This window comes from Acinonyx jubatus, chromosome D3 (genome assembly GCF_027475565.1).
Source record: "Acinonyx jubatus isolate Ajub_Pintada_27869175 chromosome D3, VMU_Ajub_asm_v1.0, whole genome shotgun sequence".
Classification (NCBI taxonomy): domain Eukaryota; kingdom Metazoa; phylum Chordata; class Mammalia; order Carnivora; family Felidae; genus Acinonyx; species Acinonyx jubatus.
This window is the reverse complement of record NC_069392.1, coordinates 1,584,673-1,610,740: the sequence shown is the minus strand read 5'-3', so window position 1 is coordinate 1,610,740 and position 26,068 is coordinate 1,584,673. Positions and strand designations below refer to the sequence as shown.

The 26,068-nt window shown below is 59.3% G+C and overlaps 1 protein-coding gene across 5 annotated transcripts in view; it reads left to right on the top strand.

Moving 5' to 3' along the window:
* Window positions 1–26,068, top strand: part of ADGRD1 (adhesion G protein-coupled receptor D1) — a 124,212-nt gene that overhangs the window by 62,639 nt on the left and 35,505 nt on the right. For all 5 annotated transcript variants that reach the window (XM_027044286.2, XM_027044287.2, XM_053206590.1 and 2 more), the window contains 2 exons: window positions 16,869–16,942; window positions 21,435–21,558. In XM_027044286.2, the coding sequence (XP_026900087.1) occupies window positions 16,869–16,942; window positions 21,435–21,558 (198 nt within the window). The remainder of the gene's footprint in view (window positions 1–16,868; window positions 16,943–21,434; window positions 21,559–26,068) is intronic.

Here is a 26,068-nt window from a genome sequence, read left to right as displayed (position 1 = left end):
ATTTGTGCTGTACACAGAGGGGCTTGCCAGCACCGATCTCCCCACATGGTTGCAAACTCCAGCGAGCACAAAGTCGCATCGTGCTGGTGTCATTCTTATTTGAAGTTTTATTTTTTTTTAATTCTTTAATGTTTATTTTTTAAGAGAGAAAAGACAAAGCGTGAGCAGGGGAGGGGCAGAGAGAGAGGGAGACACAGAATCCGAAGTGGGCTCCAGGCTCTGAGCCGTCAGCACAGAGCCCGACGCGGGGCCCGAACCCACGGACCGTGAGATCATGACCTGAGCTGAAGTCGGACGCTTAACCGACGGAGCCCCCCAGGCGCCCTGCGGTTTCATTTTTTATACCATTTGTGTCCTTACTGACTTCCAAGTCTTGTCTGCCTGTGACATCATTTACTAGCCTCGTTTGTTATTTCGACTGTTTTGGCCATGTGCCAGTCCAAACGTGTCTTTCGTCAGGTGTGTCCACTGCTTCTCCAGAAGAGGGGTGTGCTGGTTTCCTATTGCTGCTGCAACAAATTACCACCAGGCAAGGGTTTGAAACAACACGGCCTTACTGTCCTGCAGTCGGGAGGTCAGACTCCCGAGCTCGGTCTCATGGGGCTAAGCCAGTGTCAGCAGGTCTGCGCTCCTTCTGGAGGCTCCAGAGGACGATCTGTTTCTTGCCTTTTGCTGCTTCTAGAGGCACTGCTAAGCGTCTCTTCCTGACCCGACTTCCGTAGGCATGCCTGCCTCTCTGACGGGACCCTCCTGCCTCCCTCTTGAAGGGGCCCCGCTGGAGCCTCCAGGATAACCTTCCCATCTCGAGATCTTTAGCTTAAGTCCATCTGCAAAGTCCCTCCTGCCGTGTAAAGAGCATCCTTGGGTGCTGGGTATCTCTGGGGGATTCGGATGCTGCACATCAGCAGGAAGCCCCTTCCAGCTCTGCGGCATCCAGATCCCTGGAGAAGATGCTCGGACGCCTCGGCGTGCACAGCCACCACTGCGGGGCGGCACCGTCCCTCCTGGGAGCCGCTGCCTCCAGCCCTCCTCGCTCTGGCTGATTTGACCGGACGTGGAGACAGACAGATGCTTGCTGCTCGTCGTCCCTCGGCTGCTGAGGCCGTGCTGATGTGGACACTGTCCAGCTGTGCATCGGGGCTGGGGTGCAAGGTGTCCTTCTACGTCACAAGGAACAAGTAGCTTGCTTGCTTCTGTGGGACGGCAAGGCGTCTCCCCTGGCTGGTGTGGCCACGGGTGGCTGCTGGACAGTTTGTCGCGCGACACCTGTGGTGTGTCGCCGTGAGGCTGCGAAGGAACAGAACCCGTCCCTTAGACAAGCTGGAGTTCGCTGAACACAGGGGGTCTGTTGCCTCAAGTGAAGCTGGTGATCGTGTGGTTCAGGGACCAGCGCAGCCCCCAGACCCCTGGCGTCTTGTATGGTGTCCTAACTGCTGCCGTCCTCCCATGAGGCACTGCAGGTGGCATGGGGACGCAGGAGACGTGCTGGGTCCCCCCGCTGCTCCGTCCGCACCCGGGGATGAGCGCAGGGCAGGGCCTCGTCCCTGCCTGCAGCGCCGCGTGCGGTTGGTATGCTGTGCCTCGGGCAGCTGGGATGGCCTGGGTCACGGCGTTCCCTTCAAGAAAATGGCTAAGGTTCATGCTGCCTTTGCTCCTTTCTAGCTCATCCTCTGGCCCCGCTGCCTCGTGCCACAGCGTCGCTGTGTCCAGGTCTCTGACGGCAGGGCCAGTGAGAACTCGGGACTGTCGTTCCCATTGGGCCTGGACTGTTTTCTTCCAGGGTCTGAGCCCGGGGCCCTGGCGGGTGTTCAGGGGTCGGTGGAGACTGTGAGCAGCGCTGTTTTGACTTGTCCTTGAGATGCCCCGCCCCACAACTTGCACATAAATAGCTACATCACACACATGTTCTGCTCAGTTATCACCCCCCACTGCCTCCATGGTCCCACCTCTCACCCTCCCCACACCCAGCACCTCTGTGGTCCCACCTCTCACCCCCCCACCCCTAGCGCCTCTGTGGTCCCACCTCTCACCATCCCCCCAACCCTGTCCCGCGGGACCCACAGTGCAAACGGCATCCACTTGTCTCTCCAGGGCGGGGAAGTGGGGAGAAGGTCCAGCTCGGCCTGAGCCGAGCGTCTCCATAAAAACAGGCCACGTCTCAGCTAGTCGTCAGCGGGAAGGACTGTGATGAAAGCTGTCTGGAGGCCGCACTCACCGTGTCGGGGCAGAGAGAATCCCAAACAGGGAAACCATCGTCCTCGTCCCCAGCAGACGTTCCAGTGCAGGGGTGGCTAAGGACGTCCAGCCCTGGTGGGCTCCTGCTTTGTGCCGGCCGAGTGTGCTCCTACTGAGAACAGGGATGCACAAGCCGGCCCACCCATCCAACAGGGGCAGCTGGGCCCGGGAGAGAACATTCGTGTGGAGAAGGCTGCCTTTCCCCTGGGGCCCAAAGAGGTTTGCCTGCTTCCGAATCATGAATTCGTTGCAAACGTTTTAAAATTGGGAGATTCCACCTAAAAACTAGGACTTCTCTCTGTTTTCCCCCTGGGATGACGGGGGATCTGAGAAGGGCTCCGGACTTCACATCTGAGCTGCCATCCACGGGGCTCGGAGGCCCTGGGGTGTTCAGTTCGCCTTCTGGGCCTGCAGGAACCCAAGTTTGACACCCGTGACGTGACTCTGACTCCAGGGGAGGCTCTGTTGTGGCTCCGCTGGCTTCCCAGGGTAGGGGGACTCATCTGAGGGGGATCCGCAGGTGGTGGCTGATGGGACAGCCAGTAAGGAGGAGGGCAGTGTCACCACCGGCTCCCCTTTTCTCTCCCCCTCCTCCTTGCTCCTCCTCCTCCTGAACTGATACCACTCCTTGATAAGGGTCAAGTGTAAGCACTCGTGTCCTGAGACCCTGAGTTTTCAAGTATACGTGAGAACAAACGCGTCACCATTAAATAGAAGATGCTCACGTTTGTCTCAGTTGTGTGGACCCAACATTTTGCAGTGCCCGGGGTGGGCAGCTGGCCCATGGGAAACAGTGTGCGAACCAGCACGGTTTTGGAGGCGGGCAGCTCTGGAAGAGCCCCAGGTGTAGCCCTGGACAGACTCTGTGATCTGGGGTGAGGCGCCCACCCTCTGAGACTTGTCTGTGATAGGGGCTCGTGATGGCGGCGAGCATCCCAGCCCCAGGGGCAGCGGGAGGGACCGAGCACAGGGAGCAGCACCGTGAAGCTGCGATGTCTCGTTCCCTCTGGAGCTGAGCTTGCAAAGCGGTGGCCCTTTGTGCCACGTCCAGCCCGAAGATGATCTGGAGTGTGTTTCAGACGGTTTGGAAGCAGTTGCCAATATTCAGCCGGGAGACTTTGACCTGAACATCTGACTTTCTGGTTTCTCTCCAGAAACCCGAGTTTCTGGTAGTGCCGGTCCTGCCGGAAGGCAGGATGGTTGGAGAGGAGAGGTGACTGTGCCCTGGGCCACCTGGAAGGGGCCATCATCCCAGCTGGCCGCCCCTGGGGGTGACACGTGTCAGTGGTGCGACCGTTTCTCGGGAATGCCCTTGCATCGCTGGGGAGCAGGGCCTTCACAGAGCACAGAAGATCAGGGGTGCTGGGCCCTGGGGGGATGAGGTTCAGGCTCAGGCCTTGGGAGGTGCCCAGAGGGAGCCATTCAGGACCCCGCGATCGCAAACAGCTTCGTCCTGCCGGGTCAGGGCCGGGCATTGGTCTGTAGCTGCAGCCCCTCCGGACAGAAGTCAGTCGGTGACAGCAGGAGGGGCCTTCCCATCTGGTCTGCACACCCTGGGGCACGGTATGAGGCCATAAATGGCTCCCTTGGTGCTTTGTGGAAGGCCAGGGATCAGTGGGGGCAGGTTTGATGTCGTGTAAACCAGTGTCCCTATCGACAGGGAACAGTGGTCTCGGCAGTGGCTGCTTTCCTTGGGACGTGACTACCCCCCCGAGGCTTCCAGGGTGGGGCCCCAGGGACCGAGCCTCTTCCAGAACCTGGCCCCCTCCTCCAAGCCCAGGATGGCTCTGTACTTGTCACCTCGTGGCACTCATCGGGGTTGGGGCTGCAGGGCCTCCGTCAGCTCCCCTGGAGAAGGCTCCAGGGGCCTCTACGAGGTGTCTCCACTGACATCCCACCGGGCAGACCCTTTCACTCTGGACAACGGAGAACAGGTGTCCACCTGTCACGGACCTCTGTCCTGCTCCCACCTGGGCACATAGGGCTAGGCTGAAGGGGGGCAGCAGGGGCAGGAGACATCCAGGCCTGCAGCCTTTCTGGAGCATGAATGGGGTGTGGACGGTGTGTGGTTGGGGGCCTGGGTCATCTCTGAGTTCCCCTTCCCGGGGAGAGCGTTGCCTTTCAGCCCAGCCTGCAGTGGGCTGGCTGCGCTGGCGTCTCGAGCATGGGAACCCGGACCGTCCCCGGGGCTCGGCGGGGAGCCGCAGTGCGCCTTCCTGCGTGCTCAGCAGCTGCAGCTGTGCTGGGGCCCAGATGTGCCGAGGGGTGTGCCCGCCCTTCCTGGTTTGCACCCTCAGCCTCTGGGAGGAGCTGGGACCGGGTGGGGGCCCTTGGCGCATGGCCCGAGAGGGAGTTTCTGTGACCTGCGCTCCTTGGATTTGCAGGGTGGAGGGCTGAACCGGGCGCCGTCCCAGCTGACGCTCAGATCGGCAATTTATTCCACGATGATAATAGGTTGTTGATCCAGTAACTTTTTATAGTTCACATAAAAGGCTTTTGTTCTCTGAGAAACCATTCCTCATTTCTGGGCAGGACGGGATCTTTTTTAGATGTTGGCGTGGTCCTCCTGTGCACTGTGGGACAAACCCGCACTCGGGGCCGGGAGTGCGCCCTGGGCCCGTCCCGCCGGCGTGGGGCAGCGAGGCCTGCTGTCTGTGCTCCCCAGGCCGCCGGAGGGCCAGGCTTCTCCTCCTGAGCACTTCCTGGCGCTCAGAGACGCGGGGGATGCCGGCTGCCTTGTCAGACCCCAGGTCCTCACTGAGGTCAGGCCAGGCCATGGCTTTCCCACGCACGGGAAAGCAGCGAAGCAGAGGGAGGGGGCCCCGGGGTGGACGCAGGAGGAAACAAAGAGCGGGAGCACAGAGAAGCAGACGCCATCTCGAACCAGCCCCCTCCACCTTGTGTTTGCTGTGTGGCCCCGGGCTGGGCCCTTGGGGTCTCTGGTCTCGGCCTCCTCCTGTGTGCAACAGGCCACCCTGCTGCTGGCAGGCCCACGTGAGGGCCGGCGGCTGACGGTGTGGGGCAGGTGCCGGGCGTGGCAGCTGGCGCTTGGCAGGCAGAGGCTTGCAGGCGCGGTGCCACCAGGCACGGCCCCGACTGCCCTGGGCCTCGCCCATCTGGTTCCTCCCTCGTCCGTACCCCACGCGCTTCCTCTGCATGACAGCGATGAACTTCTTTTCAACCTGCACACCCACTTTTCTAAGTAGCTGTGGGCAGAGATTCCGGGCGTGGGACGGTCGCCCCGACATCTTCCAGCGTGCAGGCAGAGTGTGGCCTGAGTACCACCCAAAGTGGCCTCCTGCACCAGAGGTGCTCAGAGGAGCTGTCTCCTGGAGCATGCCGGCCCTGGGACTAGCTGAGCCACACGACGTCCTTGTGAGCCACTACATGTGTGCTGCGTGGGGGCTGGAATACGGGGGCACCCGTGTGGTCTGTAGGGAAGGAGAGGGCGAGCCTGGTGCCTGCTCTGGGGGACACGTTTCGCTGGGTGGGACTGGCCTTGCGTCTCCTGGAGGCTGCTGGCGAGACGGAGAGCCCGCCGGACTGGAGGGGGTAGTGGGGCAGTGGGAGGGACAGCGGGAGCCCGTCGGAACTGACCCCCTGAAGCCTGGAGAAGCGGGGTGGTTGCTTGGGGCTTGCAGCTGTCACCCTGGGTGGTCAGGAAGTCATCTTCGGACTTGTCTCTGTGGTCTGGTCCTTATGAAACCGGGCAAAAAGGCTTCTTTTGCAAGCGTTTGGAGCGTGTGTTACATGACGCGGTTCCAGGCGTTTGTGCAGGAGGCCGGGGACTCCGCGTGTCCCAGCTGGGCGTCATCTGCCGGCCGGTGGCCCACGACACAGCTGCGTCCCGTCCTTGAATGAGAATCAACAGCACCGCCAATGTGGCGGTCAGGCGGGACACGCTGGCGGCCTGTGTGGCTGGGAAGTGCTTTCGTCGGGTGGCCAGGTGTCCTGGCGCTGCTCACGCTGAAACGTGACCGGTGGCTTCCGGCCCAAATTTCCCGTCACGAACCGTGCCTGTTTCCACGTTCACCCTCGGGGTTCAGCAGGAGGGACGGAGGTGGCCCGTCCTCCTGGGCCCTCACACCTGCCTGAGGTGGAGGGTTACACGGATCCACCCCAGGAAACAAGAACTCCGTGTTCCTCTGATGGTGGATACTGGCAACCGGCCGTACCACCGCATGCTGCCTTGCGTTTTCTGCTGTTGATTTGAAACAGAACTGGGGTGTTTGTGTTTACGTGGTAAATTTCCATCGAGAGTCCTCTCCGTAAACAATTAGGAATTCCAGTCATGATGTAATTTTCTGGAGTGTTCGATATTTCTGACAGTGGCAGACATCTCTTCAGCCTTTCCTGACCCGCAGGTGCCCATTCAAAGGCAGAGAGGGTGCTCTCCTGTCCGGGGCTGGACCCTGGATTGAAGCCCGGTGGGGAGGGGCTCAAGCCCCAGCCGGAGGGTGGTCCCACCTCTTTTGTCTTCCCCTCCTTAACATACGTGGTTTGTGTGGATGTTTCCTCCTCCAGCGACAGAAATCACAGCTTTTGTGGCCCCAGGAGCTCTGAGCAGAGGCCTCCAGACTCATCTGGGTCTGTCTATACGGCAGACCCCTTGATCAGGTCAGGAAGGACACGCTGTCAGGAGAGAAGGGCCCTCAGGAGCAGAGCTGAGGGGTTGCTGCCCACACCACCAGCTGGAAAGGCTTTGCCCACAGGGTCACCAGAGCCCCAGGCCAGGAGCTTGCTCTCCGGGTCTGATGGCATCGAGTCCATGCCGCGGCCACTGGCTCAGGGGTCTGATGGAGGAGGAGGCCAGCGGGGCCGTAGCAGCCTGAGGGTCCATTCCTGGGCAGGGTCTGGTCCAGGGCAGGGTCCGGTTCTGGGCCAAGTTGCCCGAGCTCCTACCACCTGCCCCGAGAGGTCAGGGGCCACGGAGCAGCCATGGGTCACGCCGCATTCCCGTCTCTGTGTCTTCTCGTGTCTCGAGATCGGCCCCGAGGCAAGCTCTTCTGCAGCCGGCACACCGTCCGGTGGGAGCTGGAGCGCTGTGTCCTGAGGGCAGAATCATTGCCCTTGGCCACCACCGTCACCGGCACTGCCTCCCCCCGGAGTCAGGGGGTGGCTGCCAGGGCTTCGGGTGAGGATGGCGAGGAGGTGGCCGTGTCGCCCAGCCTGGTTCCCTCCCGCGGCGGGATCGGGCTTCTCTTTTCAAGGAGTGGTCGGGGGAGAAAAACACTGACTAGCTAGGACCTCATGGTGAGGGGCGTCTGCGGAAAGAAGGGGAGAGAGCCAGGAGCCAAGGTCACACTGAGCCAAGCGCGAGCGGTCCCCAGCCGCCGGAGCGACAGAGCGCTAGGACACGCGCTTCCTCGGCAGCTCTGTGGGCTGCACTGGAGAACACGTGGTGGTGGCCACCGCGAGCAGGGCAGGGGCCACAGGGACTCTGAAGCCGCCAGGGGCCCCACCAGCCTCAGCGTGAGCCTCAGCGGCCGGACCTGCCAGTGGCCCAGCTGCGCCCACAGGATGGAGCGTGGCCCTTGTTCACGGCTCCTGACGCACGGGGGCTCTCCCGGCCCCGCTGTGCCACGCTCAGGGCCAGCGGTCCCCGGGTCCACACGCAGCTCGGACTTGGGCCCCGGGCCTCTGCGCTGGTTTTCCAGGCCTCTCTCTGGGCCGTGGTGTCACTGCCTCCTCGGAGGACCTCTCACCGGGTCGCGCCTGCCCCAGGGTGGGGCGGGGTGTCACAGGCCGTGCGCCCCTCTGCCCTTCACTGCCCTGGGCCACGGCTGCCTCTTCCTCTTCTCGGTATTTATGCCCCTGCGTGTTATAAAGGTTTTATTCATTTTGTCGCGACACCCTTCGTTGTTCGAGGCTGCTTAATTCTGCCAGTGTGCTCTGCCCCAGTGGGAAAGCGTGTCTTTAAGTAAGAGCTTTTCCCTAGAAGCAGGCACAGTGGTTTGGAAAGGCTCTGACATGCTTTCGGTGCCCCGAGAATGATAGGCTTTCATTTCAGAAGTTACTGCCGCGTTCATACCCCAGGACCTTTGGCTTTTGGACAAACCAACCATTCCCTGTCTGCCTTGGTCAGGAGACCTCCTGCTTCCTTCTACCTGCTTGCGTCACTGTTTGTGTTCAGGTCAGTTTGGCCACTGAAACCTTGTCTTCCAGGATGGACGGTCAGCCGGATGATTATTTCCCTGTGGACATCCGTCAGTTTTGACAGTTTTGTATCCATTAAGCAAATTTGTTCCGACATTCCTGGTGGCCTCCTATGTGCATGATTCTTTGACTCTTCCTTGGAGGTGGTAGTAACACAGTTCATGCCTCCTTCATCAGCGAGTTAGACAATATCTTTAATACGTGTTCATTTTGATCTCTCTGAGAGTCATGATTTCACCTTTGTGGAAAATTGTCTTTTAATGAGTGGGAAGATAATTTAAGGGAAAGACTGTAATTCCTCTGTTAGAAAAGGAGTTTTTTTTCATGCGTGTTGAACGTCCAGGAAAATTTGGATTAAACTGTTTTACTTATGAACTTGTAAAATAGAGCGGCAAACGGGAAAATCTAGCGTCTCTGGTCTCCACGGTTCTAGAACGCACATTGTGAGTTCGACATTCTTCCCTTCTTCTCTAAGTTAAATTGCTCACCTTTCAGGGAAAATAGCATCACTTTTAATGTGGTTTATGGATGAGTTCAAGATCGAAAACACGATTTGTTATTATTAGCAGCCACAGAACCAGGCTGTAAAATAGATCAGAATTATATAACCTTTCCAGCCCACACCATTATCTACACAGAAATAAAAATATTTCTCTCCTTGGTGTGGCCCCTCGGGGCATACCTATAATTGCAGTTTCCTGATTATCTGCAAATCCCGCAGCTAAAGGTTTATATTGAGATTTCTGCTTCGTAGCTTGTGTTATGAAAACAATACATTTTCCCCCCCAGTTGAGGACAGCTGATAGACACGGAAACGGCATTTACTGTTTTGATTGTCAGCCCTTATTTTCACACATACGTTAGAGGGCAAACTATAGTTTATAATCCAGGAAGATTTTCTTCCTGTAGGAAAAAAACCAGACATGTGCCATTGGAAAGAAGAACCAGTGAGAATGATGAATTTAGGGACCAAGGTCCTTCTACACTTACAAAGAACGTGTTCACGAAACTTGGGCCAGCCACATGGGAGTCCTGGGTCTGCTGGCCGCACAATTCAGGGGCAGGAGGGAAAGGCGGAGATCCATATGGGAGTGACGAGCAGATCATTACTGAAGCCGTGTTTTAAGTTCTGAGTCTTTCTTTTCTTCCATCACACCACGGATGACAGTAAAATTAAGTTTGCAGAACATTTTTGAAAAATTCAAACCAGGTGTCTAGGGAGAAATAACTTATAACCCAAATATTCCATGAGCAAGAGGCGTCTGGGAAGAAAAATAACACAGAAAGAGGTCTAGAAGCAAAAGCTGACCGCTTTGATGTGGGTGGAGGGTGGAATCTGACACCGGGGGCGGGGGGCTGTGGCCGGACCCTCCCCGGATGATGGATAATCGCTTCCCTTGTTTTGGCCCAGACCACACAGGAGACACTGTGCTTCACAGTGAGAACACAGCGTACGCCTCGGGATGCAAACGTGGGTGTTCACCGAGCCACTGGGGCCCCAGGAGGTGGGAGGAAGCCCCACGAAGGAGCGGGGTCCTGGGTCTGTTGTGTATCTGGGTGTGCTGGATTGTCTGTGTGGGACTCTCCGTTGGTGACAGATAGTGGAGACTCGAGGTGCTGGGGAGGCAGGGGAGGGTGATCCCCAACGAGAGTAGCATTGTCCACGATGATGGGAACAACACTCGGTGACCCGTGGTCCCCTTCGCTGGCCAACCGAGGAACCCCACGTTCCTGGGCGGAATGCGGCTCATCAACACGGGGCCTAAATACAGGAAGCCCTGCTTAGTGGGTCGGTACCTTCACCTCCCGCAAGCCTGTGTTTCCTCCGGCTGGCAAAGTGATGCAGTGGAACCCTTTTAAAACCTTTTATTTCGGGATGAGGACAGATTCACAGGAAGTTGCAGAGGTAGAAGAAAGAGGTCAGTGGAGCCCGCGCCTGGTCTCCGCCGTGGTTACGGACGACGGAACTGATTGTGCAGCTGCAGAGCCGGGGTGGACGTCGGCACGCGCTGTGGGTGTAGACGGTTGTTTTAAGTCAGGTGTGGGCTCCCGGAACCCCCGCGGTCACCAAGATGCCCACCTGTTTTAGCCCCGCCCCAACTCCTGGCAGCCCGGGGTCTGTCCTTCGTCTTTATAATCCCGTCCTTCTGAGAGAGGAATAATGAGAATTGCACCGTGGGGCACCTTTTGAGCTTGGTGGCTTCTCTCTCTCAGCCGAACGGGAGGCCTGTCCTGGTCACTGCTGCTTCGGGCTCGCGCCTTCTCGAGGCGGGTGGTCACGCGGCGTGGCGGGCCCCAGTGCACCCGGCGCTGACCCGGTACAGAATGTTCTGGTTGTTCCCAGGTGCTGGCTCTCAGAAGAAGGCCACTGTAAACAATCGTGCACAGGCTTTTCTGAGGAAACGGCTTGTATTTCTGTGGGATAAATGCCCAGGCGTTTTGTGGGGTCACAGGGGAAGCATTCTTCATATTTTTCAACACTTCCGGACGATGTCCCGGAGCGGCCGTCTCCTTCCACGCTCCCAGCCGCTAGGTGTGGGCAGCTCAGCGTCCGTGCCCTCGTCAGCATCTGACACGGTCACCACCTTCTCTCTCCGTTGCCCTCATGGTGGGTCTTCATTGCCTGGCGGTAGCGTTGCTGACGTCTCCTCTGGGGCCTGCTGCCCGTACGTGCTCGTCAGTGCAGCGTCTCCTTGTGCCCCGCGTTCGCTTTCTAACTGGATTCTGCAGAGTTTGTGTAGCTGAGTTGTGAGAGTTCTTTACATGTTCTAGACCGCACGCCTGCGTCACACGTGTGGTTCGTGAACGTTTCCTGCTAGCTTGTGTTGCTGTCCTCTTCAAGGGCTATTTCGCAGAGCTGAGGTTGTTAATTTTTAGGAAGTCCAATTTACTGATTTTTTTATATTCAGTTTTTTTAATGTTTGTTTATTTTTGAGAGAGAGAAAGACAGAGCATGAGTGGGGGAGGGACAGACAGAGAGGGAGACACAGAACCCGAAGCAGGTGCCAGGCTCCGAGCGGTCCGCACAGAGCCCGACGTGGGGCTTGAACTCATGAACTGTGAGATCATGACTTGAGCCGAAGTCAGACATTTAACCCACTGAGCCACCCAGGCGCCCCAGGACATGTTTTTATAACTCATTTTCTTTCTACAATTAACCCCGTGTGTTTGGGCAGTCATGTTATTTATTTCATGCTCCTGAGCACGCGCAGAACGTATTTTTAGAAGCGCTGCCACGGGAGTAAATGGCACCTGATGTTAATAAGGAGCCTATTTTCTAATGGGAGGAAATGATGCAAGAAAATTGAGGAAAACTGACGATCCCGCACAGAAAAGAGATTTTTGCAACTTGTGTGAATTTGTCTTAATTCAGATGAATCCCAGTGTGTTTTCCACCCTCCTCTCTTGGACTAGAAGGGAGAGGGCCGTGAGGGCTGGAGCCGGCGGGGGGAGCCTGGGGGCCGCCCTTCCTGAGCGTACTGGGACCCCTGACATCTCTGTGTCTGTGGTTAGCCAGAGGGCGGGGGCAAGTTGAACCCTGAAGCCCGGGACGGGAAGGTGCCTCGATTCTGTGTGAAGCAGACCGGAAGCAAGTGTGCGTGTCAGCTTCAGACTCGTGAAACAGCAGTAAGCACACGTGGCGTCTGGGCCCAACGGCCCTAAACTTGTGGCTCAACACGAGATCTTCCTTTATAAAGACAAGCGTCTTTGCAGCTCATGCATGTGAAACGGGTGGAGGCTTCCGGAAACGCCCCCAAAGCCCACTGCCGACAAAAATGGACTCACAGCCGCCCTCCCTCCTCTCTCCTGCCTCCTCTCGGCTCCTCTGGTTTGCTCCACCGGCTGGCCGTGTTGGCGCCTTTTCCGCTGAGAACCTCAGGACTAGGTGTCACCTGGGCGCGGGGGTGACTTGAAAACACGTTGGGCTGTTTTGAGGGGACTGTTCTGATTGCAGACCCCGTGTGACTTCCCAGATTTTTCCTCTGTTTTGGCCCCGAACATCCCAGCAATTCTGTGCCTGTTTCCCTCCGCTGCCGAGCCGGCTGACGGGCGGACTGTGAGCTGGAACCCGACGGTCCCGGGTCCTCAGGCTGTTCCTCTGGAGTCGGGGGGTTAACGGGACAGGGTGTGGGAAGCCACGGAGGATCGCGCTTGAGAATTCAGACCCTCCTGGAGGGTCCCAGAGTCCCAGGGGGCAGTGGAAAGACCGAGAAACTTGTGTTCCGGGGTTGTATGAGCCCCACGTGCCTGTGGCCCCTGGTCCCCAGGGCTCAGTGGGCATCTCTGACCCCATTCCCCAGTGGCCGTGGTGCTGACCTCCCAGCCGCACTTAGCTGCAGGTGGACAGAAGAGGCAGGTGGGGACGCTGGGCTGTCACCTGCAGGTAAAACGAGCTCATGCCAGCACCACACGGGCATCTGCGTCGTGCGGTTGGGACGGGTCCTTCCACAGGACAGACCCGACTTTGCCACCTCCGACTCAAAGGTGCCTGGAAGGGTCGCGGGACAGGGAGGTTCGGGCAGCATTTGGGCAGGGGAGGAGGGCGGGTGCCTGTGTCAGGGCCTTGGGGGTGACCTCGGATGACCTGATTGTGACCTTGAACTAGGGTGCCTGTGGTCCACACGCGCCTGGGGCGAAGGGGACGTTGTTGTGTGTGTGAGCGCAGCACGCAGGCATGTCCTCAGTGCCCCCCACCGCCTACCTCTTCCAGGAGCCAGGAGGGACAGCCCCGTCCATGGACGGCGAGCCCCTGCTCCGCTGGGTTGCAGGCCTCTCCACCCCGACCTCTTGTCTTCCGACCTGTTTCTGGAGGTGTTTCCTCAGTCGTCTCCTCCATGGGGCCCCTGCTACCGGTGCCGGGGTCCGTGTGGGTGTCTGCCAGGAGGGGCTGCGTCCACCCTGCTCCCCTGCCTACAATTCTCGAAGACAAGGAACATCGGCCAACACCAGGATTTTGAGGCTGATTAAGGGGTTTCTTCATCATCTCTCCCCTCCAAAATTAACTTCGTTTTTCTTGCTTTTGTCAAAGATGGGACATCCCAGCCATCTGGAGCCCTGGCCCCTGGCTTGTCGGGAGACGAGCTGGGTTGGGTACGAGGGTGGCCGGCTGAGAGGACTGCTCCCCACCATCCGCCGAGGTCCCTGTGCACTGCTCCCTGAGCTGGGAGTGTGGCCTTTGACTCCTTCTGTGGCTTTCCTGAGGGTCAGAATTAAGGACCGTGGTGCCTTCTGTGTATTTGCTGGAAGCAGCGACAGGCAGGTGTCTCTCCCCCTGCTTTGTAGGAAAACTATATACTTGGATGCGAAGCAAACAGATTTCCAAGCAAGGGACGTTCATGGGTTGTTATCTCGTAGATTTGTCTGCGCCTGAGATGCGTCTTCCGGAAGCAGACACCCTTCTGCACCGTGATTATGGTCGGTAGGCAGTGGATACTCGATTAATCCCATTTTCTTCTCTCCAAATGGTTGAGTTTTCCGAGAAAGTCTCAGGCCCCGCAGGAGATGCTCCTAGGGCCCATGTGACACCTATGTGAGTTTGGGGACGTCAGGTGGCTTGAAGCAGGACCAGCTTCCTGCTGGAAGGCCCGCTCTCTGCAGACCGCAGCGCCTCGGTGTCAGGGCACAGGAGGCGTGCAGATGAGGGTGCTGCCCCTCGCCCCGGTGAGCACACCCCGTTTCCTGGTCCCGTCACTCGCGAGGCTGCGGGGCGTCGGCGCCTCCCACGTTTCTCCAGGAAATGGGGCCGTGACACAGATGACTCACCTTCCTGTCTCTGGCAGCGCTGCTCCCCATGTGTTCACCAATCACGCTCCTGGGAACATTCTAGGCCTCCGTTCTTGGAGACGTGCTGAGGGCCTCCGTTCCAGCGGTTGCAGACTCCAGACATGAGGAGGCGGTCTGCTGTTCTTGGCGCAGGATGGCGTGGGGAGGAGCCTCGGATGCCAGGGCGGGAGTTTCCCGACTTGGGGTGTGACCTGGACCCCAGGCCCCGGGGAGCACCGTCTGCGCCTCCGCTCTTCTGACCACACGCGCGCTGGGCTTGCCGCGGTCGGGGCTGATTTTTAAATCCCCTCGAATTCGGATCTGGAGTCAGAGCGTCGGGACTGGGAGAGGCCCCTTTGGCCAGAAGTGAGAGCGAGCCGGCTCCACGCTGCAGGCGGTGGGGGAGGGCATCGTGTCTCCCTCGGGCCTCAGCGCCCCCCGACGCGTGCGCCTGGCTGCTGGCTGCCTGCAGCCCTTGCTGGCGCCCGCCCGCCTTTGCGGCACACGAGAACGCACACACGCACCTGCCCGTGAACAGTGATGCCTGGTGCTCCTGCAGGGCCGGCCAAGGGCACCCCAGCGATTCTAGGTGGGGGCCGCCACCCGGTCCTGATTGGACTTTGCACTTCGTGGGTCTGTGTGTCGCAGTTCCCCTGCTCACAACCTTCTGTGTCCCCAAGTGGCTGCAGGATGAGACTTTGCATGTCTGAACACGATGTTCACAGTGGCTGGGACACTGAGGCGGGGTGGGAGGGGACAAGTGGCTCTCAAATTAATGGGCGTCACCCCAAGGTCTTGTGAAAACCCCACCCCCTGTTTCCGACTGCGGGGGGGGGGGGGCCTGGGATGGGCCACGCCAGGCTCCTGGGTGATGCCTTTGAAGAGCGCCCTCTGCGGTGAGTGTGGGAAGGGGCACCGGCAGGTGGCCCAGGTGGCGCGAGGTCAGGGGTCTTGGGTGGAATGTGAAAACAGAGTAAGAATAAATGGAGGCTTGGCCTTTTTAGGCTCTTCCCTGGACTCCCTTGGCTCTGCCGTTGCGTGGCTTGGCCCCTCCGCTTTCTCTTAGGGTTTGGTCAGCTCAACTCATTTCCCTGGTACCAGCCCCTCTGCCCTGACGCGGCAGGTGCTCGGAGAGAGGATGGCCTGTTGGTTTCTGATGCAGCCCAGCACAGTGGACTGGGCTGTGGCTGGACACCCCCTCGGGCACTCCTGCCCGTGTGGCAGTGCCGACCCCGGGGGGTAGCAGGCATCCCTGCCCTGGGGGGCCTCACTGTCGTGGAGGAACACAGGTGACGCACAGGCAGTAACCAAGCACGTTTCTGGTGGTGTTGAATGCCGTGTAAAAGGTGAACTAGGAAAGGGACGGTGGTGGGGGCGTCTCTAGGCGGTGAAGGTGTGAGCAGTTGGAGGAACCGGCCACGGTCCTGGGCAGGAGGGGTCTACGGAATTTCCAGGCACAGACAACAAGGCCTTAAGATAATGCTAGTACTAGAGAGAAACAAAAGGAGTGAAGATTCCGTTTTGCCAAGATATCAGTAATAAATGGCAACATGTAACTGTGTTGTGTGCTCGGGGACCATCAGCCATGGTTCTGGCACGCAGCCGATGACAGATGACCCTCTGGTTTTTGCGGTGGGTCCAGAGGGCACCCGTCAGGGCTGCTACAGGCACATCTTGGCACCAGGAAAGAGGAACTTAGGTCCCGTCTGGAGCCGGGATGGCGAGGGAGCCGCCCTGTCGCTCACCTCTCCCGTAGCAGGCTGGCTCCCATGCTGGTTCCCACACTGGCCCACGCTGACCCACACTGGCTCCCACGCTGGCCCACGCTGGTTCCCACGCTGGCTCCCACGCTCGTCCCCATGCTGGTTCCCACGCTGGTTCCCACGCTGGCTCCCACACCGGCCCACACGGCCCCTCAACCAGGCGGGGTCTCGTGAGCAGTGCTGGTGGATGAGATGATGGGGTGAGTGGCGGGCGACCACGTGAGAGGTACTGACTGGGACTCTGAGAGACACCGTGAGTCCGGAGTGGCCCTGGCTTCCTGCCGCGCTCCCGCTTCCCGAGCTTCCCGGTGGCGGTTCTGGGCGGACCCCCCACGATCCGTTTTGGGCAGAGCCGCTGCGGCCAAGTGCCCCAGCTGGCATCCAGGAAAGGTCCAGGGCTGGAATTTTGTCTCTTGGGGGAGAACGAGAGCCCCAGGTTGATCTGGTCTGCTCATTCCTCTGTCCTCATTCAACCAGCCCGTGGTAAGAGCCAGCTGGCCAGCAGGGCACAGGACAGACTTCCTGGTGGGGAAGACAGCACGCAAACAAATGAGTGAATATGTAAACTGCTGAGGAAGGGGTGGACAGTGCAGGGGTTGGTACCGTTTCGACTGGGCAGGAAAGTCCCTCTGGGGTGACCAGGTGGCACAGACCTGCAGGAGACCATGTATCATCGAGGGGGAAGAGCACTCTCAAGGGGAGGACGTGGCAAGTACAAAGGCCCTGGGGCAGGGCCCTGGCTTCTGGGCTGGTGTGGGCGAAGGAGAGGAGGGGGTGTGAGGTGGCCGATGCCGTGGCCTCTGTGACCACGACGGGGTTGAGCTGGAGGGTGGGTGGCCTCTTGTGGCACCACCCCAAGGTCTCCCGTGGGCTGGGGCGCAGTGCTCAGCTCAGTGCTAGGAGCCTGGCTTGTCCAGCGGCCTCATGAAGATACCCATCTTTTCGTTTCAGTCCCGCCGGCAGCGCAGCGAGGCCACCAACAGCAGCAACCAGGTCTTCCTGTATTGTGCCTTCCTGGACTTCAGGTACTGCCTGCTTGGGGCCACGGCAAGGACTGGAGGGGGGTGCGGGGGGAGCGGGAAGGGAGGGGGAGGGTGTAGGAGAGAGCAGGGAGGGGAGCACTGGGTGGGCAGGGGGGAGGAACGTGGTGTTGGGAGAGCAGGGGGGGGGGAGCACGGGGGGGGGTGTGTGAGATTGGCGGGAGAGTGGAAGAGGAGGGGGGGGGGCCGCCGGGGGAGGGGAGCAGGTGCGGGTGGGCGCACCGCGTCCAGGTTATGGTCCGGGTCACCCTTCTGGAGGCAACGCAGTAGCGTTGTCTGTAAATGCTGGAAACGCCTCGGGACGCAGGGCAAGACAAGAAGGAGGCACTGGTGCAGGTGTTCTCGGGGACCACGTGGGACTTAGCAGGGCTCCGCCCCTGAAAGCCCGGGCAGCCAGTGCAGCCAGGGCGCCACCGCGGCCTGAGAAGGGTCCGTCGCCGTCGGCTGTGCCGCACTGGCCGGTGGCGGGGGGGGGGGGGGGGGGGGGGGAGGCTGGGCGGGGGGCGCTGGGCAAGCAGCTCTTCCCCGGCTGGCGTGCAGGCCTCCCAGGCCTACACGGCCCACACTGGGGTGCACTGTCGCACCTCAGCCCTGCTGGAGCTCGGTGAGCTGGAGCGCAGGCCAGGGGCGCCCTTCTCTGTGCCTGCGTGGGTGTCCCGGGATCCACCGTCACGGACGATGTCGAAGAACGCCTGTCCCCTCCTGCTCTGCCCTCGATCCCCACACCGCCGGCGTGGTGTGGGCGTCCGCCGTCCCCGTCCCCACGTGTTCTTTGTCAGCCAGAAGTGCACGTGCAGAAACGGCCACACCTCTGTCACACGGCTCTTGAGTTTTCACAGACGAGTGACCGTGGGGGTCAGGATGCAGAACGGGCCCAGCCCCTGCCCCATCCGTGTGCCCCCTTGTCACTCGTCCCCGGACTCCAGCTCCTGCAGCCGCCGATTTGTCTTGCACCAACACGGTTCTGCGTCCGCGAGAACGCCGCGGGCACAGAACCGCTGTGTGCGTAGCCCGTGGAGTCCGGCTTCCTTCCGTTAGCATGAGGACACCCGCGTCGTCGTGTGTGTGAACAGCCCCCTGTGGTCATTTCCTGCCGGGCGGCCCCTCCCTGGCTCCCTCCTGTCCGCGGGCCGCTTCTGGGCAGCGTGAGTGAAGCTGCACGCTGGCCTGCTTTGCGTCCCGGGGAGGAAGCCTGCTTGCCCGGGTGCCTTGTTCGTTCACAGGTCGTCGAGTGTCATCTGCTAGCCGTGTCGAGGACTTCTGTGTCCGTGTTCGTGGGGGAAATTGGTCCGTAGTCTCCTTTTCTCGTCAAGCCTTTGGGTTCGGTAGCAGGGTGACCGTACCATTGTAAAGGGTTCGTTCCAGACAGTGTAGGTCGAACTGGTCTTGTTTCTTCTGCAGCATTTGATCGAATTCACCACGGGGCCGTCTGAGCCTTAGTTCTTGTTGTTGGCAGGCTTTGAAGCACGCGTCACGCGTCTCTAGTTGGCACAGAACCATTCGGGCCACGTGTCCTCTGTGTTTTGGCAGCTACTTTTTTGAAGAACGTGTCCGGACCATGTTTAAAGTGCGTGCACAGAGTAGTTCGCGGTGTCCCCTCGCAGCCTGAGTGCACGTCAGGCGGTCTGTGTCCTTGTCCCCTCGCCGCTTCCTCAGCTGGCGCCTGCCATCTGCAGCTCCCCGCGCCTTCTCGGCCGCTCGCACGAGAGGTTTATCGGTCCTACGGATCATTCTCAAAGGCACCGCCGTTGGTTTGCAGTGTTCTCCCCTCTTGCATTTTTATTCTCGATTTTGTTGACGTGGTCTCTTCTCATCCTCTTGCCGTGGGATTCGTTTGCCCTTTACTGTCTAACTTCCGGGAGTGTGGGCTTCGGTCATTGGTTGAGGCCTCGACTCTTCCCTGACGCAAATGTTTCGTGCTGTGAATTTTCCTGTGAGCGCGGAGTTGGCTGTGTCCATGGTGTTGGCACGTTGCTCTGTTTCATTAGGTGAAACATGTTTTCTAACCTTTCTTGTGACTTCTTCTTCAAGCCACATGTTGCTTTGAAGTGTGTTGTTTGGTCCAGCTGCTTGGGGATTTTCCAGAGATCTTTCTGCTGTTGATTTCTAATTGATTTTTTTTTTTTTATGATCTGAAAACATTCTTTTTTTTTTTTTTTTTTTAACTTCAGTCCTTTTAAATTTGTAGAACTTGCTTCATGACCCAGCATGTGGTCAGTGTTGGCGGATGCCCCTTGTTTCCTTTACAAGTGTCTGTTCCTGATGGGTGCTGTTCTTGTCACACACTCTCCACTGCAGACACGTCAGATTAGTGACCTTCTGGAGCCACTGGAAATAAGAACACAACAATTACATGTTTTCCTTCACGCCTGTCTGTTTTCACGCTATTCTGACTCTGTGCGTGGATGGAAGTTTCTGTCTGGCGTCATATCCCTCGAACTCCTTACGTAGCGCAAGTCTGCTACCACTTCCTGTTCGTCTCCGAATGTGTTTGTTCCATTTTACCTATGAAAGATGTTCACCCAGCGCTGAGAATTCTGGTCACTTCTTTCTAGACGTTAGGAAGTGATATAGGCATGATATCAGCACGTTATTCCAAGCAGGCTTCCCTGGGGACCTTCTTACCTTCCTGACCCCTCCTGCTCCCTCACGGCAGCCGCGATGCTGAGACTCAGGAGTGTGTTTTCTCCGTGACTGGTGCATGAGTTAAACGTATGCTCAAAGGAAATCCGTGGTCTCGTTCCAATCCATGTTCCGTGTCCCGTCCCACCACAGTTTGGGCTGTGGTCTGCCCACATCGCTCTTAACTGCCGTGTGGGATCTTGTTACATTTGTCCCACGTTTTAGTCATGCATGCCAGTGAGTGGGCATTTTGTGCGTAGACCCCAGCGTCCCAGGTCACAGGGTCGTGCATCCTTGGTGTTGCTGGGCCCAGCGCCCGAGGCAGGTCCTTCGTGTGTGGCTGGGGAGCCCGCCTTTCTGTGGGTGTCCCTGGGAAGTGGGTGTCACTCGAGGGAGGAGGTGCTGCGTAGGGCTCGGCTGCCCTGGCCGATGCAGGTGTCCTCACGCCTTTGTGGCTCCATCTGGGAGGATGTGACTCCCGTGGTTTTTAGATCCCAGTGCTGTTCTGTGTACAGAGAGGCACACTGTCCATCCCCGTGACCCTGCTCATGTGGCCCAGCGTCTGCTGGTTCCAGGCCAGCCTCTCATGGGAGTGTGGCATCTATGTGCTTCGTAGAGGGACAGAGGAGCCACATGGAGCCCAGTTGCCAGCCTGGCTGGCTGTCCTCGAGGTCCCGGGAGCATCAGGCTACGAGGCAGGGCCTTAGGGCCTCCGACTGACAGTGCTCTCTGGCCTCTGCTGGGTGCCCCACCTCCGTGTGGAGAGTGGACTGTGCATCCCAGAAAGTGCCTCTGAAGCCGCTGTCCCCACCCAGAGATGCCCCGTGACCCTTTCCTGCCCCACCCTCGGCTTCTGTGGCAGAGCCTCACCCGGACTACGTTTGTGTGGGGTGGCAGTGAAAATGCCACCAGGGCGTGCTTCCCTAAGGGACGTGGGCCCCTCCGGGGTGGCCTCATTTCTCATCTGCTCCATCCACGGCTGACAGTGCCACTAAAACTGAATGTAAAACAAAGAGAAACTCCCATCTGCTACTTTGTTCATCTTTAGGAAAGCTTTCCCCAAGGACCCCACCTCTGGCCGAAGCAAAGATCTGTCTTTGCCCATGAGTCAAAGTTGTCATTTTGGGAGGAACCATGGAAACATCATCTTGAGAGTTAAAAAGTACAAAGAGATGTACCGAAGAAAATCGTCATCACTGATATCGTCACCATAAGAAGGAATAATCACGGTTTGCTTGCAGTCACTTTAAGAAGGGTTACAAGTCCCAGGTCAATACATTGATCTCTAAAAAAGTAAAATGTTGTGAAAAAACCAACATCCCTTTGGCTGCTGTGTCTCATCCTCTCTCGGGAGGTCACCAGTCTGAGATGTTCTCAATAATTCACGTGTAAGTTAGGCCCACGTTCACGGAGAACATACGATCTCTTCTGCTTCACGCTCCGCGTGCCCCGACTGCACCTCGTGCACGCGATGCGTTAGGGCTCGTGTTTTACCCACGTTGATACACGTCCCTGACCGACGTGCTGCATTTTGTCACCTCTGTGTGAACCACACACTTTGCTCACCCAGCGCCTCATGGCGGCCACGGGGCTGCTTTAATGTTCTGTGGTGTCACTCGGCGAGGACCCCTGGGTGTGTCCTCTGGGCTCACGTGTGTCCCCTCGGAGCTCTCTGCAGGTGGGACTGCCAGGTCCAGGACGAGCACATCTTATTTTTCTGGGCCGTGGGCCAGGGGCCTCGGGAGTGTGTCGGCCGGGAGGTTCCTTGCCCTCCTGTCCCTCGTTCCTGTGCCGCCCGGCCAGCACCGGCACGTCCACTCCCTCAGCCGGCTGCCCCTCTCTCCTGTGTCCCCAGCTCCGGAGAAGGGGTCTGGTCCAACCAGGGCTGCGTGCTCGCGGAAGGGAACCTCAGCTACTCCGTCTGCCGCTGCACTCACCTCACCAACTTCGCCATCCTGATGCAGGTGGTCCCGCTGGAGGTAAGAGCCAGGCGCCCGGGTGCCCGGACCCGAGCAAGTGCCCTTCCTACCCCAGGCCGCGGGCGGCTGGGGCGATTTACCTGCCAGAGTCTCGGGCGGGGGGGTTTCCGCCACAGCGGGGTGGACGGCAGCCTCCACTCGTCAGGGAGACCCTGTGATTAGGGACATTTGGGAAGCTCTACTTCTCTGGCAAACAGAACAAAAGGAAACAAAGCTTTGCTGCAAGCTTCCTAAGGCAGCACCTGTGCAGACCCCAGGTCCTTCTGGAAGGCCTGTGTGCAGGTGGGAGGACAGGTGTGCCAGCATTCTCTGCCTTCAGTCACCGGGCTGAGAAGCCTGTGCTGTGGGAGAGTCGGGGTGTGTCCAGCGCAGCACGGGGACGTCCTCGGCTGTAACCAGGGCGCACGAGCGTCCAGAGAAGGTGTTAGGTGGTGACACACAGGTGCACATATGCACTGTGTCCTCTGAGCGTTTCTGCCCTGGGATAAGAGGGGGGCTGCGGGCGGAGCTCTGGACTGTTTCCAGACCTGACTTCCAGCTCCAGGGTTAGCAGGTGCTGTGGTGGGGAAGGGGACATCCAGAACCTTCTGCTGTCCTCCTCTCTCACTGGAGACATGACCTTCCCTGGAGACTCAGGTCAAGGGTGGAGGAAGGCCCTCCTGGTTGGGTTTCTCTGCTTCAGAATATTTAATCTTTATCTCCTGCCAGACCGCACAGTCGGCCCTAGGAGCTAGACGTTCATGTTATTGGTTTAAGGCATGCAACGTTTAGAAGACAAAAAAAGTGCTCTTTAAAAATGCAGCTGCCTCAGGATAGGCTCTTCTGAACTGTTATCAGTCCCTGACTCCTGTGTGTGAATGACTTCATTGGCTTCCAGACCCCAAAGGAGACTGAATTTCTGTGTGCGGGCAGGAGGATGGGGAGGAGACAGGGATCGGTCCTCAGGCCCTTGGAAAACCAGGCACCTGTACAGACATGTTTTGTTTATCCCAGACTGTGTTTTGGAAATTGAAAACTCTGACTTACAGCTTTGACTGTCTGGCTCCTCTTGAAGAGTCAGCGGGTTTGGTGATGCTGGGCGGAGCAGAGGCTCCCTCCTCCCACGCAGCCGTGCACCGTCCCTGCTCGGCACACGGCCCCCCCCCCCCCCCCCCTCCACCGCTCATCGGGGCAGGTGCCCGGAGCCCTCAGGCCCCTGTGCCGTGCCTGGAGAGTGAACTGGAGCCTGGAGGGCCCACTCTGCTATCGGGGCCCGCTGTGCCCAGTGCCATGACCGGCACATCCGGTCCACGGGGCACTGGTGGGAACCTGATGCGCGCAGGACTGTGGAAGTCTCGTTTGGCCTGGCGTCACTCCTCGCAACCCCGGGTCGCCACCTAAAGGCTGGCTCCTCGTCCGTGACCACTGCACGTGCACCTGCCCTGGGGGTTTGGCTGTAAACTAGAGGAATGGTGCGAGTTCGCTCTTGAGGGGTTTGTGTGCTAGTGAGAAAGACAGGTAAGGAAGTGACGTGGATGATGTGCGTGGGGGTGGGAAGGCCTTTTGATTGTGTGGTCAGGAGGGGCCGGGGGAGAAGAATGCCCCAGGCCGCGGCACAGCGAGTGCAGACGCAGCAGGCGGGAGGGGGCTCGGGGTGCAGGAGGGGGCTCGGGGGGCTCTGGGCGGAGGTGACGAGCACGGGAAGGGCTCCTGCCTTTGCAGGACGTGCCATGGATTTTGTGTCAGGACTGTGAGTTGCTTATAGAGGCTCCAGAGGGGAGTCCCTCAGGCACACGTGGAAGGGGACTGGCGACTGCTTTCAGGTGTCCTTCAGAACATTCAGAGCTTTGCTGGGCGATGCTGTCACGGGCTTGTGTGCACCTGGTGCCCCGCGCGGTATATCTGTGTTCAGGCAGGTGTGACCCCCAGGCCATCCCAGTGGGAGTGACGTGTGGTCAGCAGCCGCCCCTCAGGTGCTGGGCACCCCCTTCCCTTCTGGTCCCTGTCCCCTGGGCCCTCTGTCACCCCCTGGCCCCTGGGGCTCTCTCTCACCCGCTTTCTCTCCCATCCCCCAATCTCTGCCCGGTGCTGCCTGAGTCAGGGCATGGTCTCTGGCTCTGCCCCATCAGCAGCCAGGAGGTAAGGGGGGTGGGCCGGGGCCAGTGAGGTGGGGCCAGTGAGGTGGGATGGAATGGAAAGTTCCAGAACTCCCTGAAGTGCAGAGGGGGCCTCAGCTCCCTGGGCTGTAGGAGGCACCCTGGGACACTCCACCATTCCCGGTGTCCCGTGCCCACCAACACCCCTCACCAGGGGGCAGGCTGCGGGAGCCGTGCCAGCATTTCTCCCTGGGGGATGTGCCCATCTCCTCTCCTGTCTTACCAGGGCCTCAGCCTGCGTGGCTCCGCCATGTCCCTGTGGGTCCCACGTGGAAGTCAGCGACCCGCCTTAGCTGTTCCGGAGCGGGGAGGCCCCAGGCTGCCATCCGCAGAACGTTTGTGTCTGTAGGGCGGGGAAGGTCCCAGGGTGCTGCGGCCAGGTCCCCTCATTTACAAGTGGAGACAGTGAGGCCCAGGCAGGGGGCTGGGCTGAGCTCACTCATTCATCCAACAAGAAATTACTGGATTCGAGGTGACGACCCCAGGCTTTCAAGGCATTGCTCTGGGCCTGGGGAACACAGCCCTGGGACTGTCACGGTGCTTGGGATCTTGAGTGGGGACGCAGACGCTCCACACTTGAAAGCGCGCTCTGTCCTGTGGTGACGAGGACGACGTGGAAACCACATGGGGTTGGGGAGGGTGCTGTTTGGAAGAGGGCAGCCCGCAGGGCCTCCCTGAGAAGTTGGTGCGGGTGGGTGGCCTCAGGGGGGAGGGCGTGGCCGCAGGAGCCTGCGGGGACGGAGCAGGTGCGAGGCTTGTGCACAGAGGCAGGGCTGGGTGGCTCTCGGGACAGGTGCCAGGCTCAAAGCCAGAGCTGCAGACTCAAGTGTTGGGGGCAGAGAGGTAACCGAAGTCAGGGAAGATGGGAGTGGGGAGCAGGCTGTGAGCGAGCGCTGGTGTGGACGGGACAGGTGCCCGGCGGGCACCCCGGCCGCAGCCTGCTCTCTGTCTCCAGGGGAGCTGCCGTCCTCCCGTCACAGGTGAGGGCCTCGGGGACTTGCCCAAGGTGACTGGGGGACGATCCTAAAGCCGGGGCCCTGCCCCCTGGAAAGGCCGCTGGCGGACAGGTGGGCGCAGGCAGGAAGCCGGCTCTGGGATGTTGGTGGGACAGGAAGTCAGCCAGTCCAGTCAGCTAGAAAAGCCAGTCACAGAGCATTTATGATACAAATCTGTCACCACTCAATGTAGGTGACACCAGATTTGGACAGTCTGTGGGTGTCTTCGTGGAAGCAAATCGTATCTACTCATTGCCGGGAAAGGTTGATTTGAAAATGATTCATAATTATCCGTGCTAAAAATGAACATTCTCAGGAACGTTAAAACATAAAGGCAGTTATCACACTAGATGCCAAATCTGTGGCAACTAATTTAGTAAGAACAGCGGGACTGGCTTTCTTCCGTCTTCCTGAGCCCCTCCCGGGCTGGGTCTTGGTCCAGGGTCTCTCCTGGGAGCTCACCACCTTCCCTCTGCGTGTCTCCCTGGGCCGCACCCCTCCCGTGAACCCCCCTCCACGTGGCGCCTGGGGCAGCGGGGCCGGGACCCCGAGGGATGTTCCATGCCTCGCTCTGCTCGCTCTTCTCCGTGGGGCCCCCACCTGTTCGTCAGCAGGACCCCGGTGGGGGCACCACGGCGAGCGGGAAGCAGGCCCGGATGCCCTCCCACTGATTGCTGATCGTGCAGAGTCAACGTCCTAGACACCCCGGCACGGTTCCGGGGTGGCTGGTTTGCGGGGATCCTTCTGGCCCAGAGCACTGGTCACCCTGGCTGTGGCTGGCTTTGGTGGCTGTCACTCCATTGGACCTTACGTTCTTCTATTAGGAATCATTTAGTTAATATGATAGCCGATACACGTGTGTGTTCTCGACGATCAGGCGGCAAAAAGGAAGGCAGTGTCACCCCATCTGTCTCCTGGTCTCCTGATGCTGCTCCTGCAAAGCCACACCTGTTCCAGCGTCTCTCCTCCTCCCGGAAATGTTCCCCTCTCCCCCCGCATGTGTGCACCCCACACGGGCTCAGGGCCGTCTCTCCCGCGGGCAGTGTGTCCCCACGTGCGCCCACACGTCCGCTTCGTCCTTGCCGCACCTACTGCACATCAGGAGCCCGGGCTCGGAGGGCACTCGGCCGGTCACCTGCTGATGGGCTCCAAGCTGGCTTCCCGTCCTTGGTTCTTCCCTGCAGCCCAGCAGTGCAACGTCCGTACACTCTTCTCTAGGATGACTTCCTGGCAGGGGGACCTGGGGGCACTTACGCTGCTCTCGGGGGATCCTGTACCAGTTTATACCTCCTCCGACGGCGGACAAGAATGGGTGACTTTGTTGTAAACGTGAATCCCAAAAACTCAGCCCCAGCACTTCCCGAGCTAAGTACACTTCGG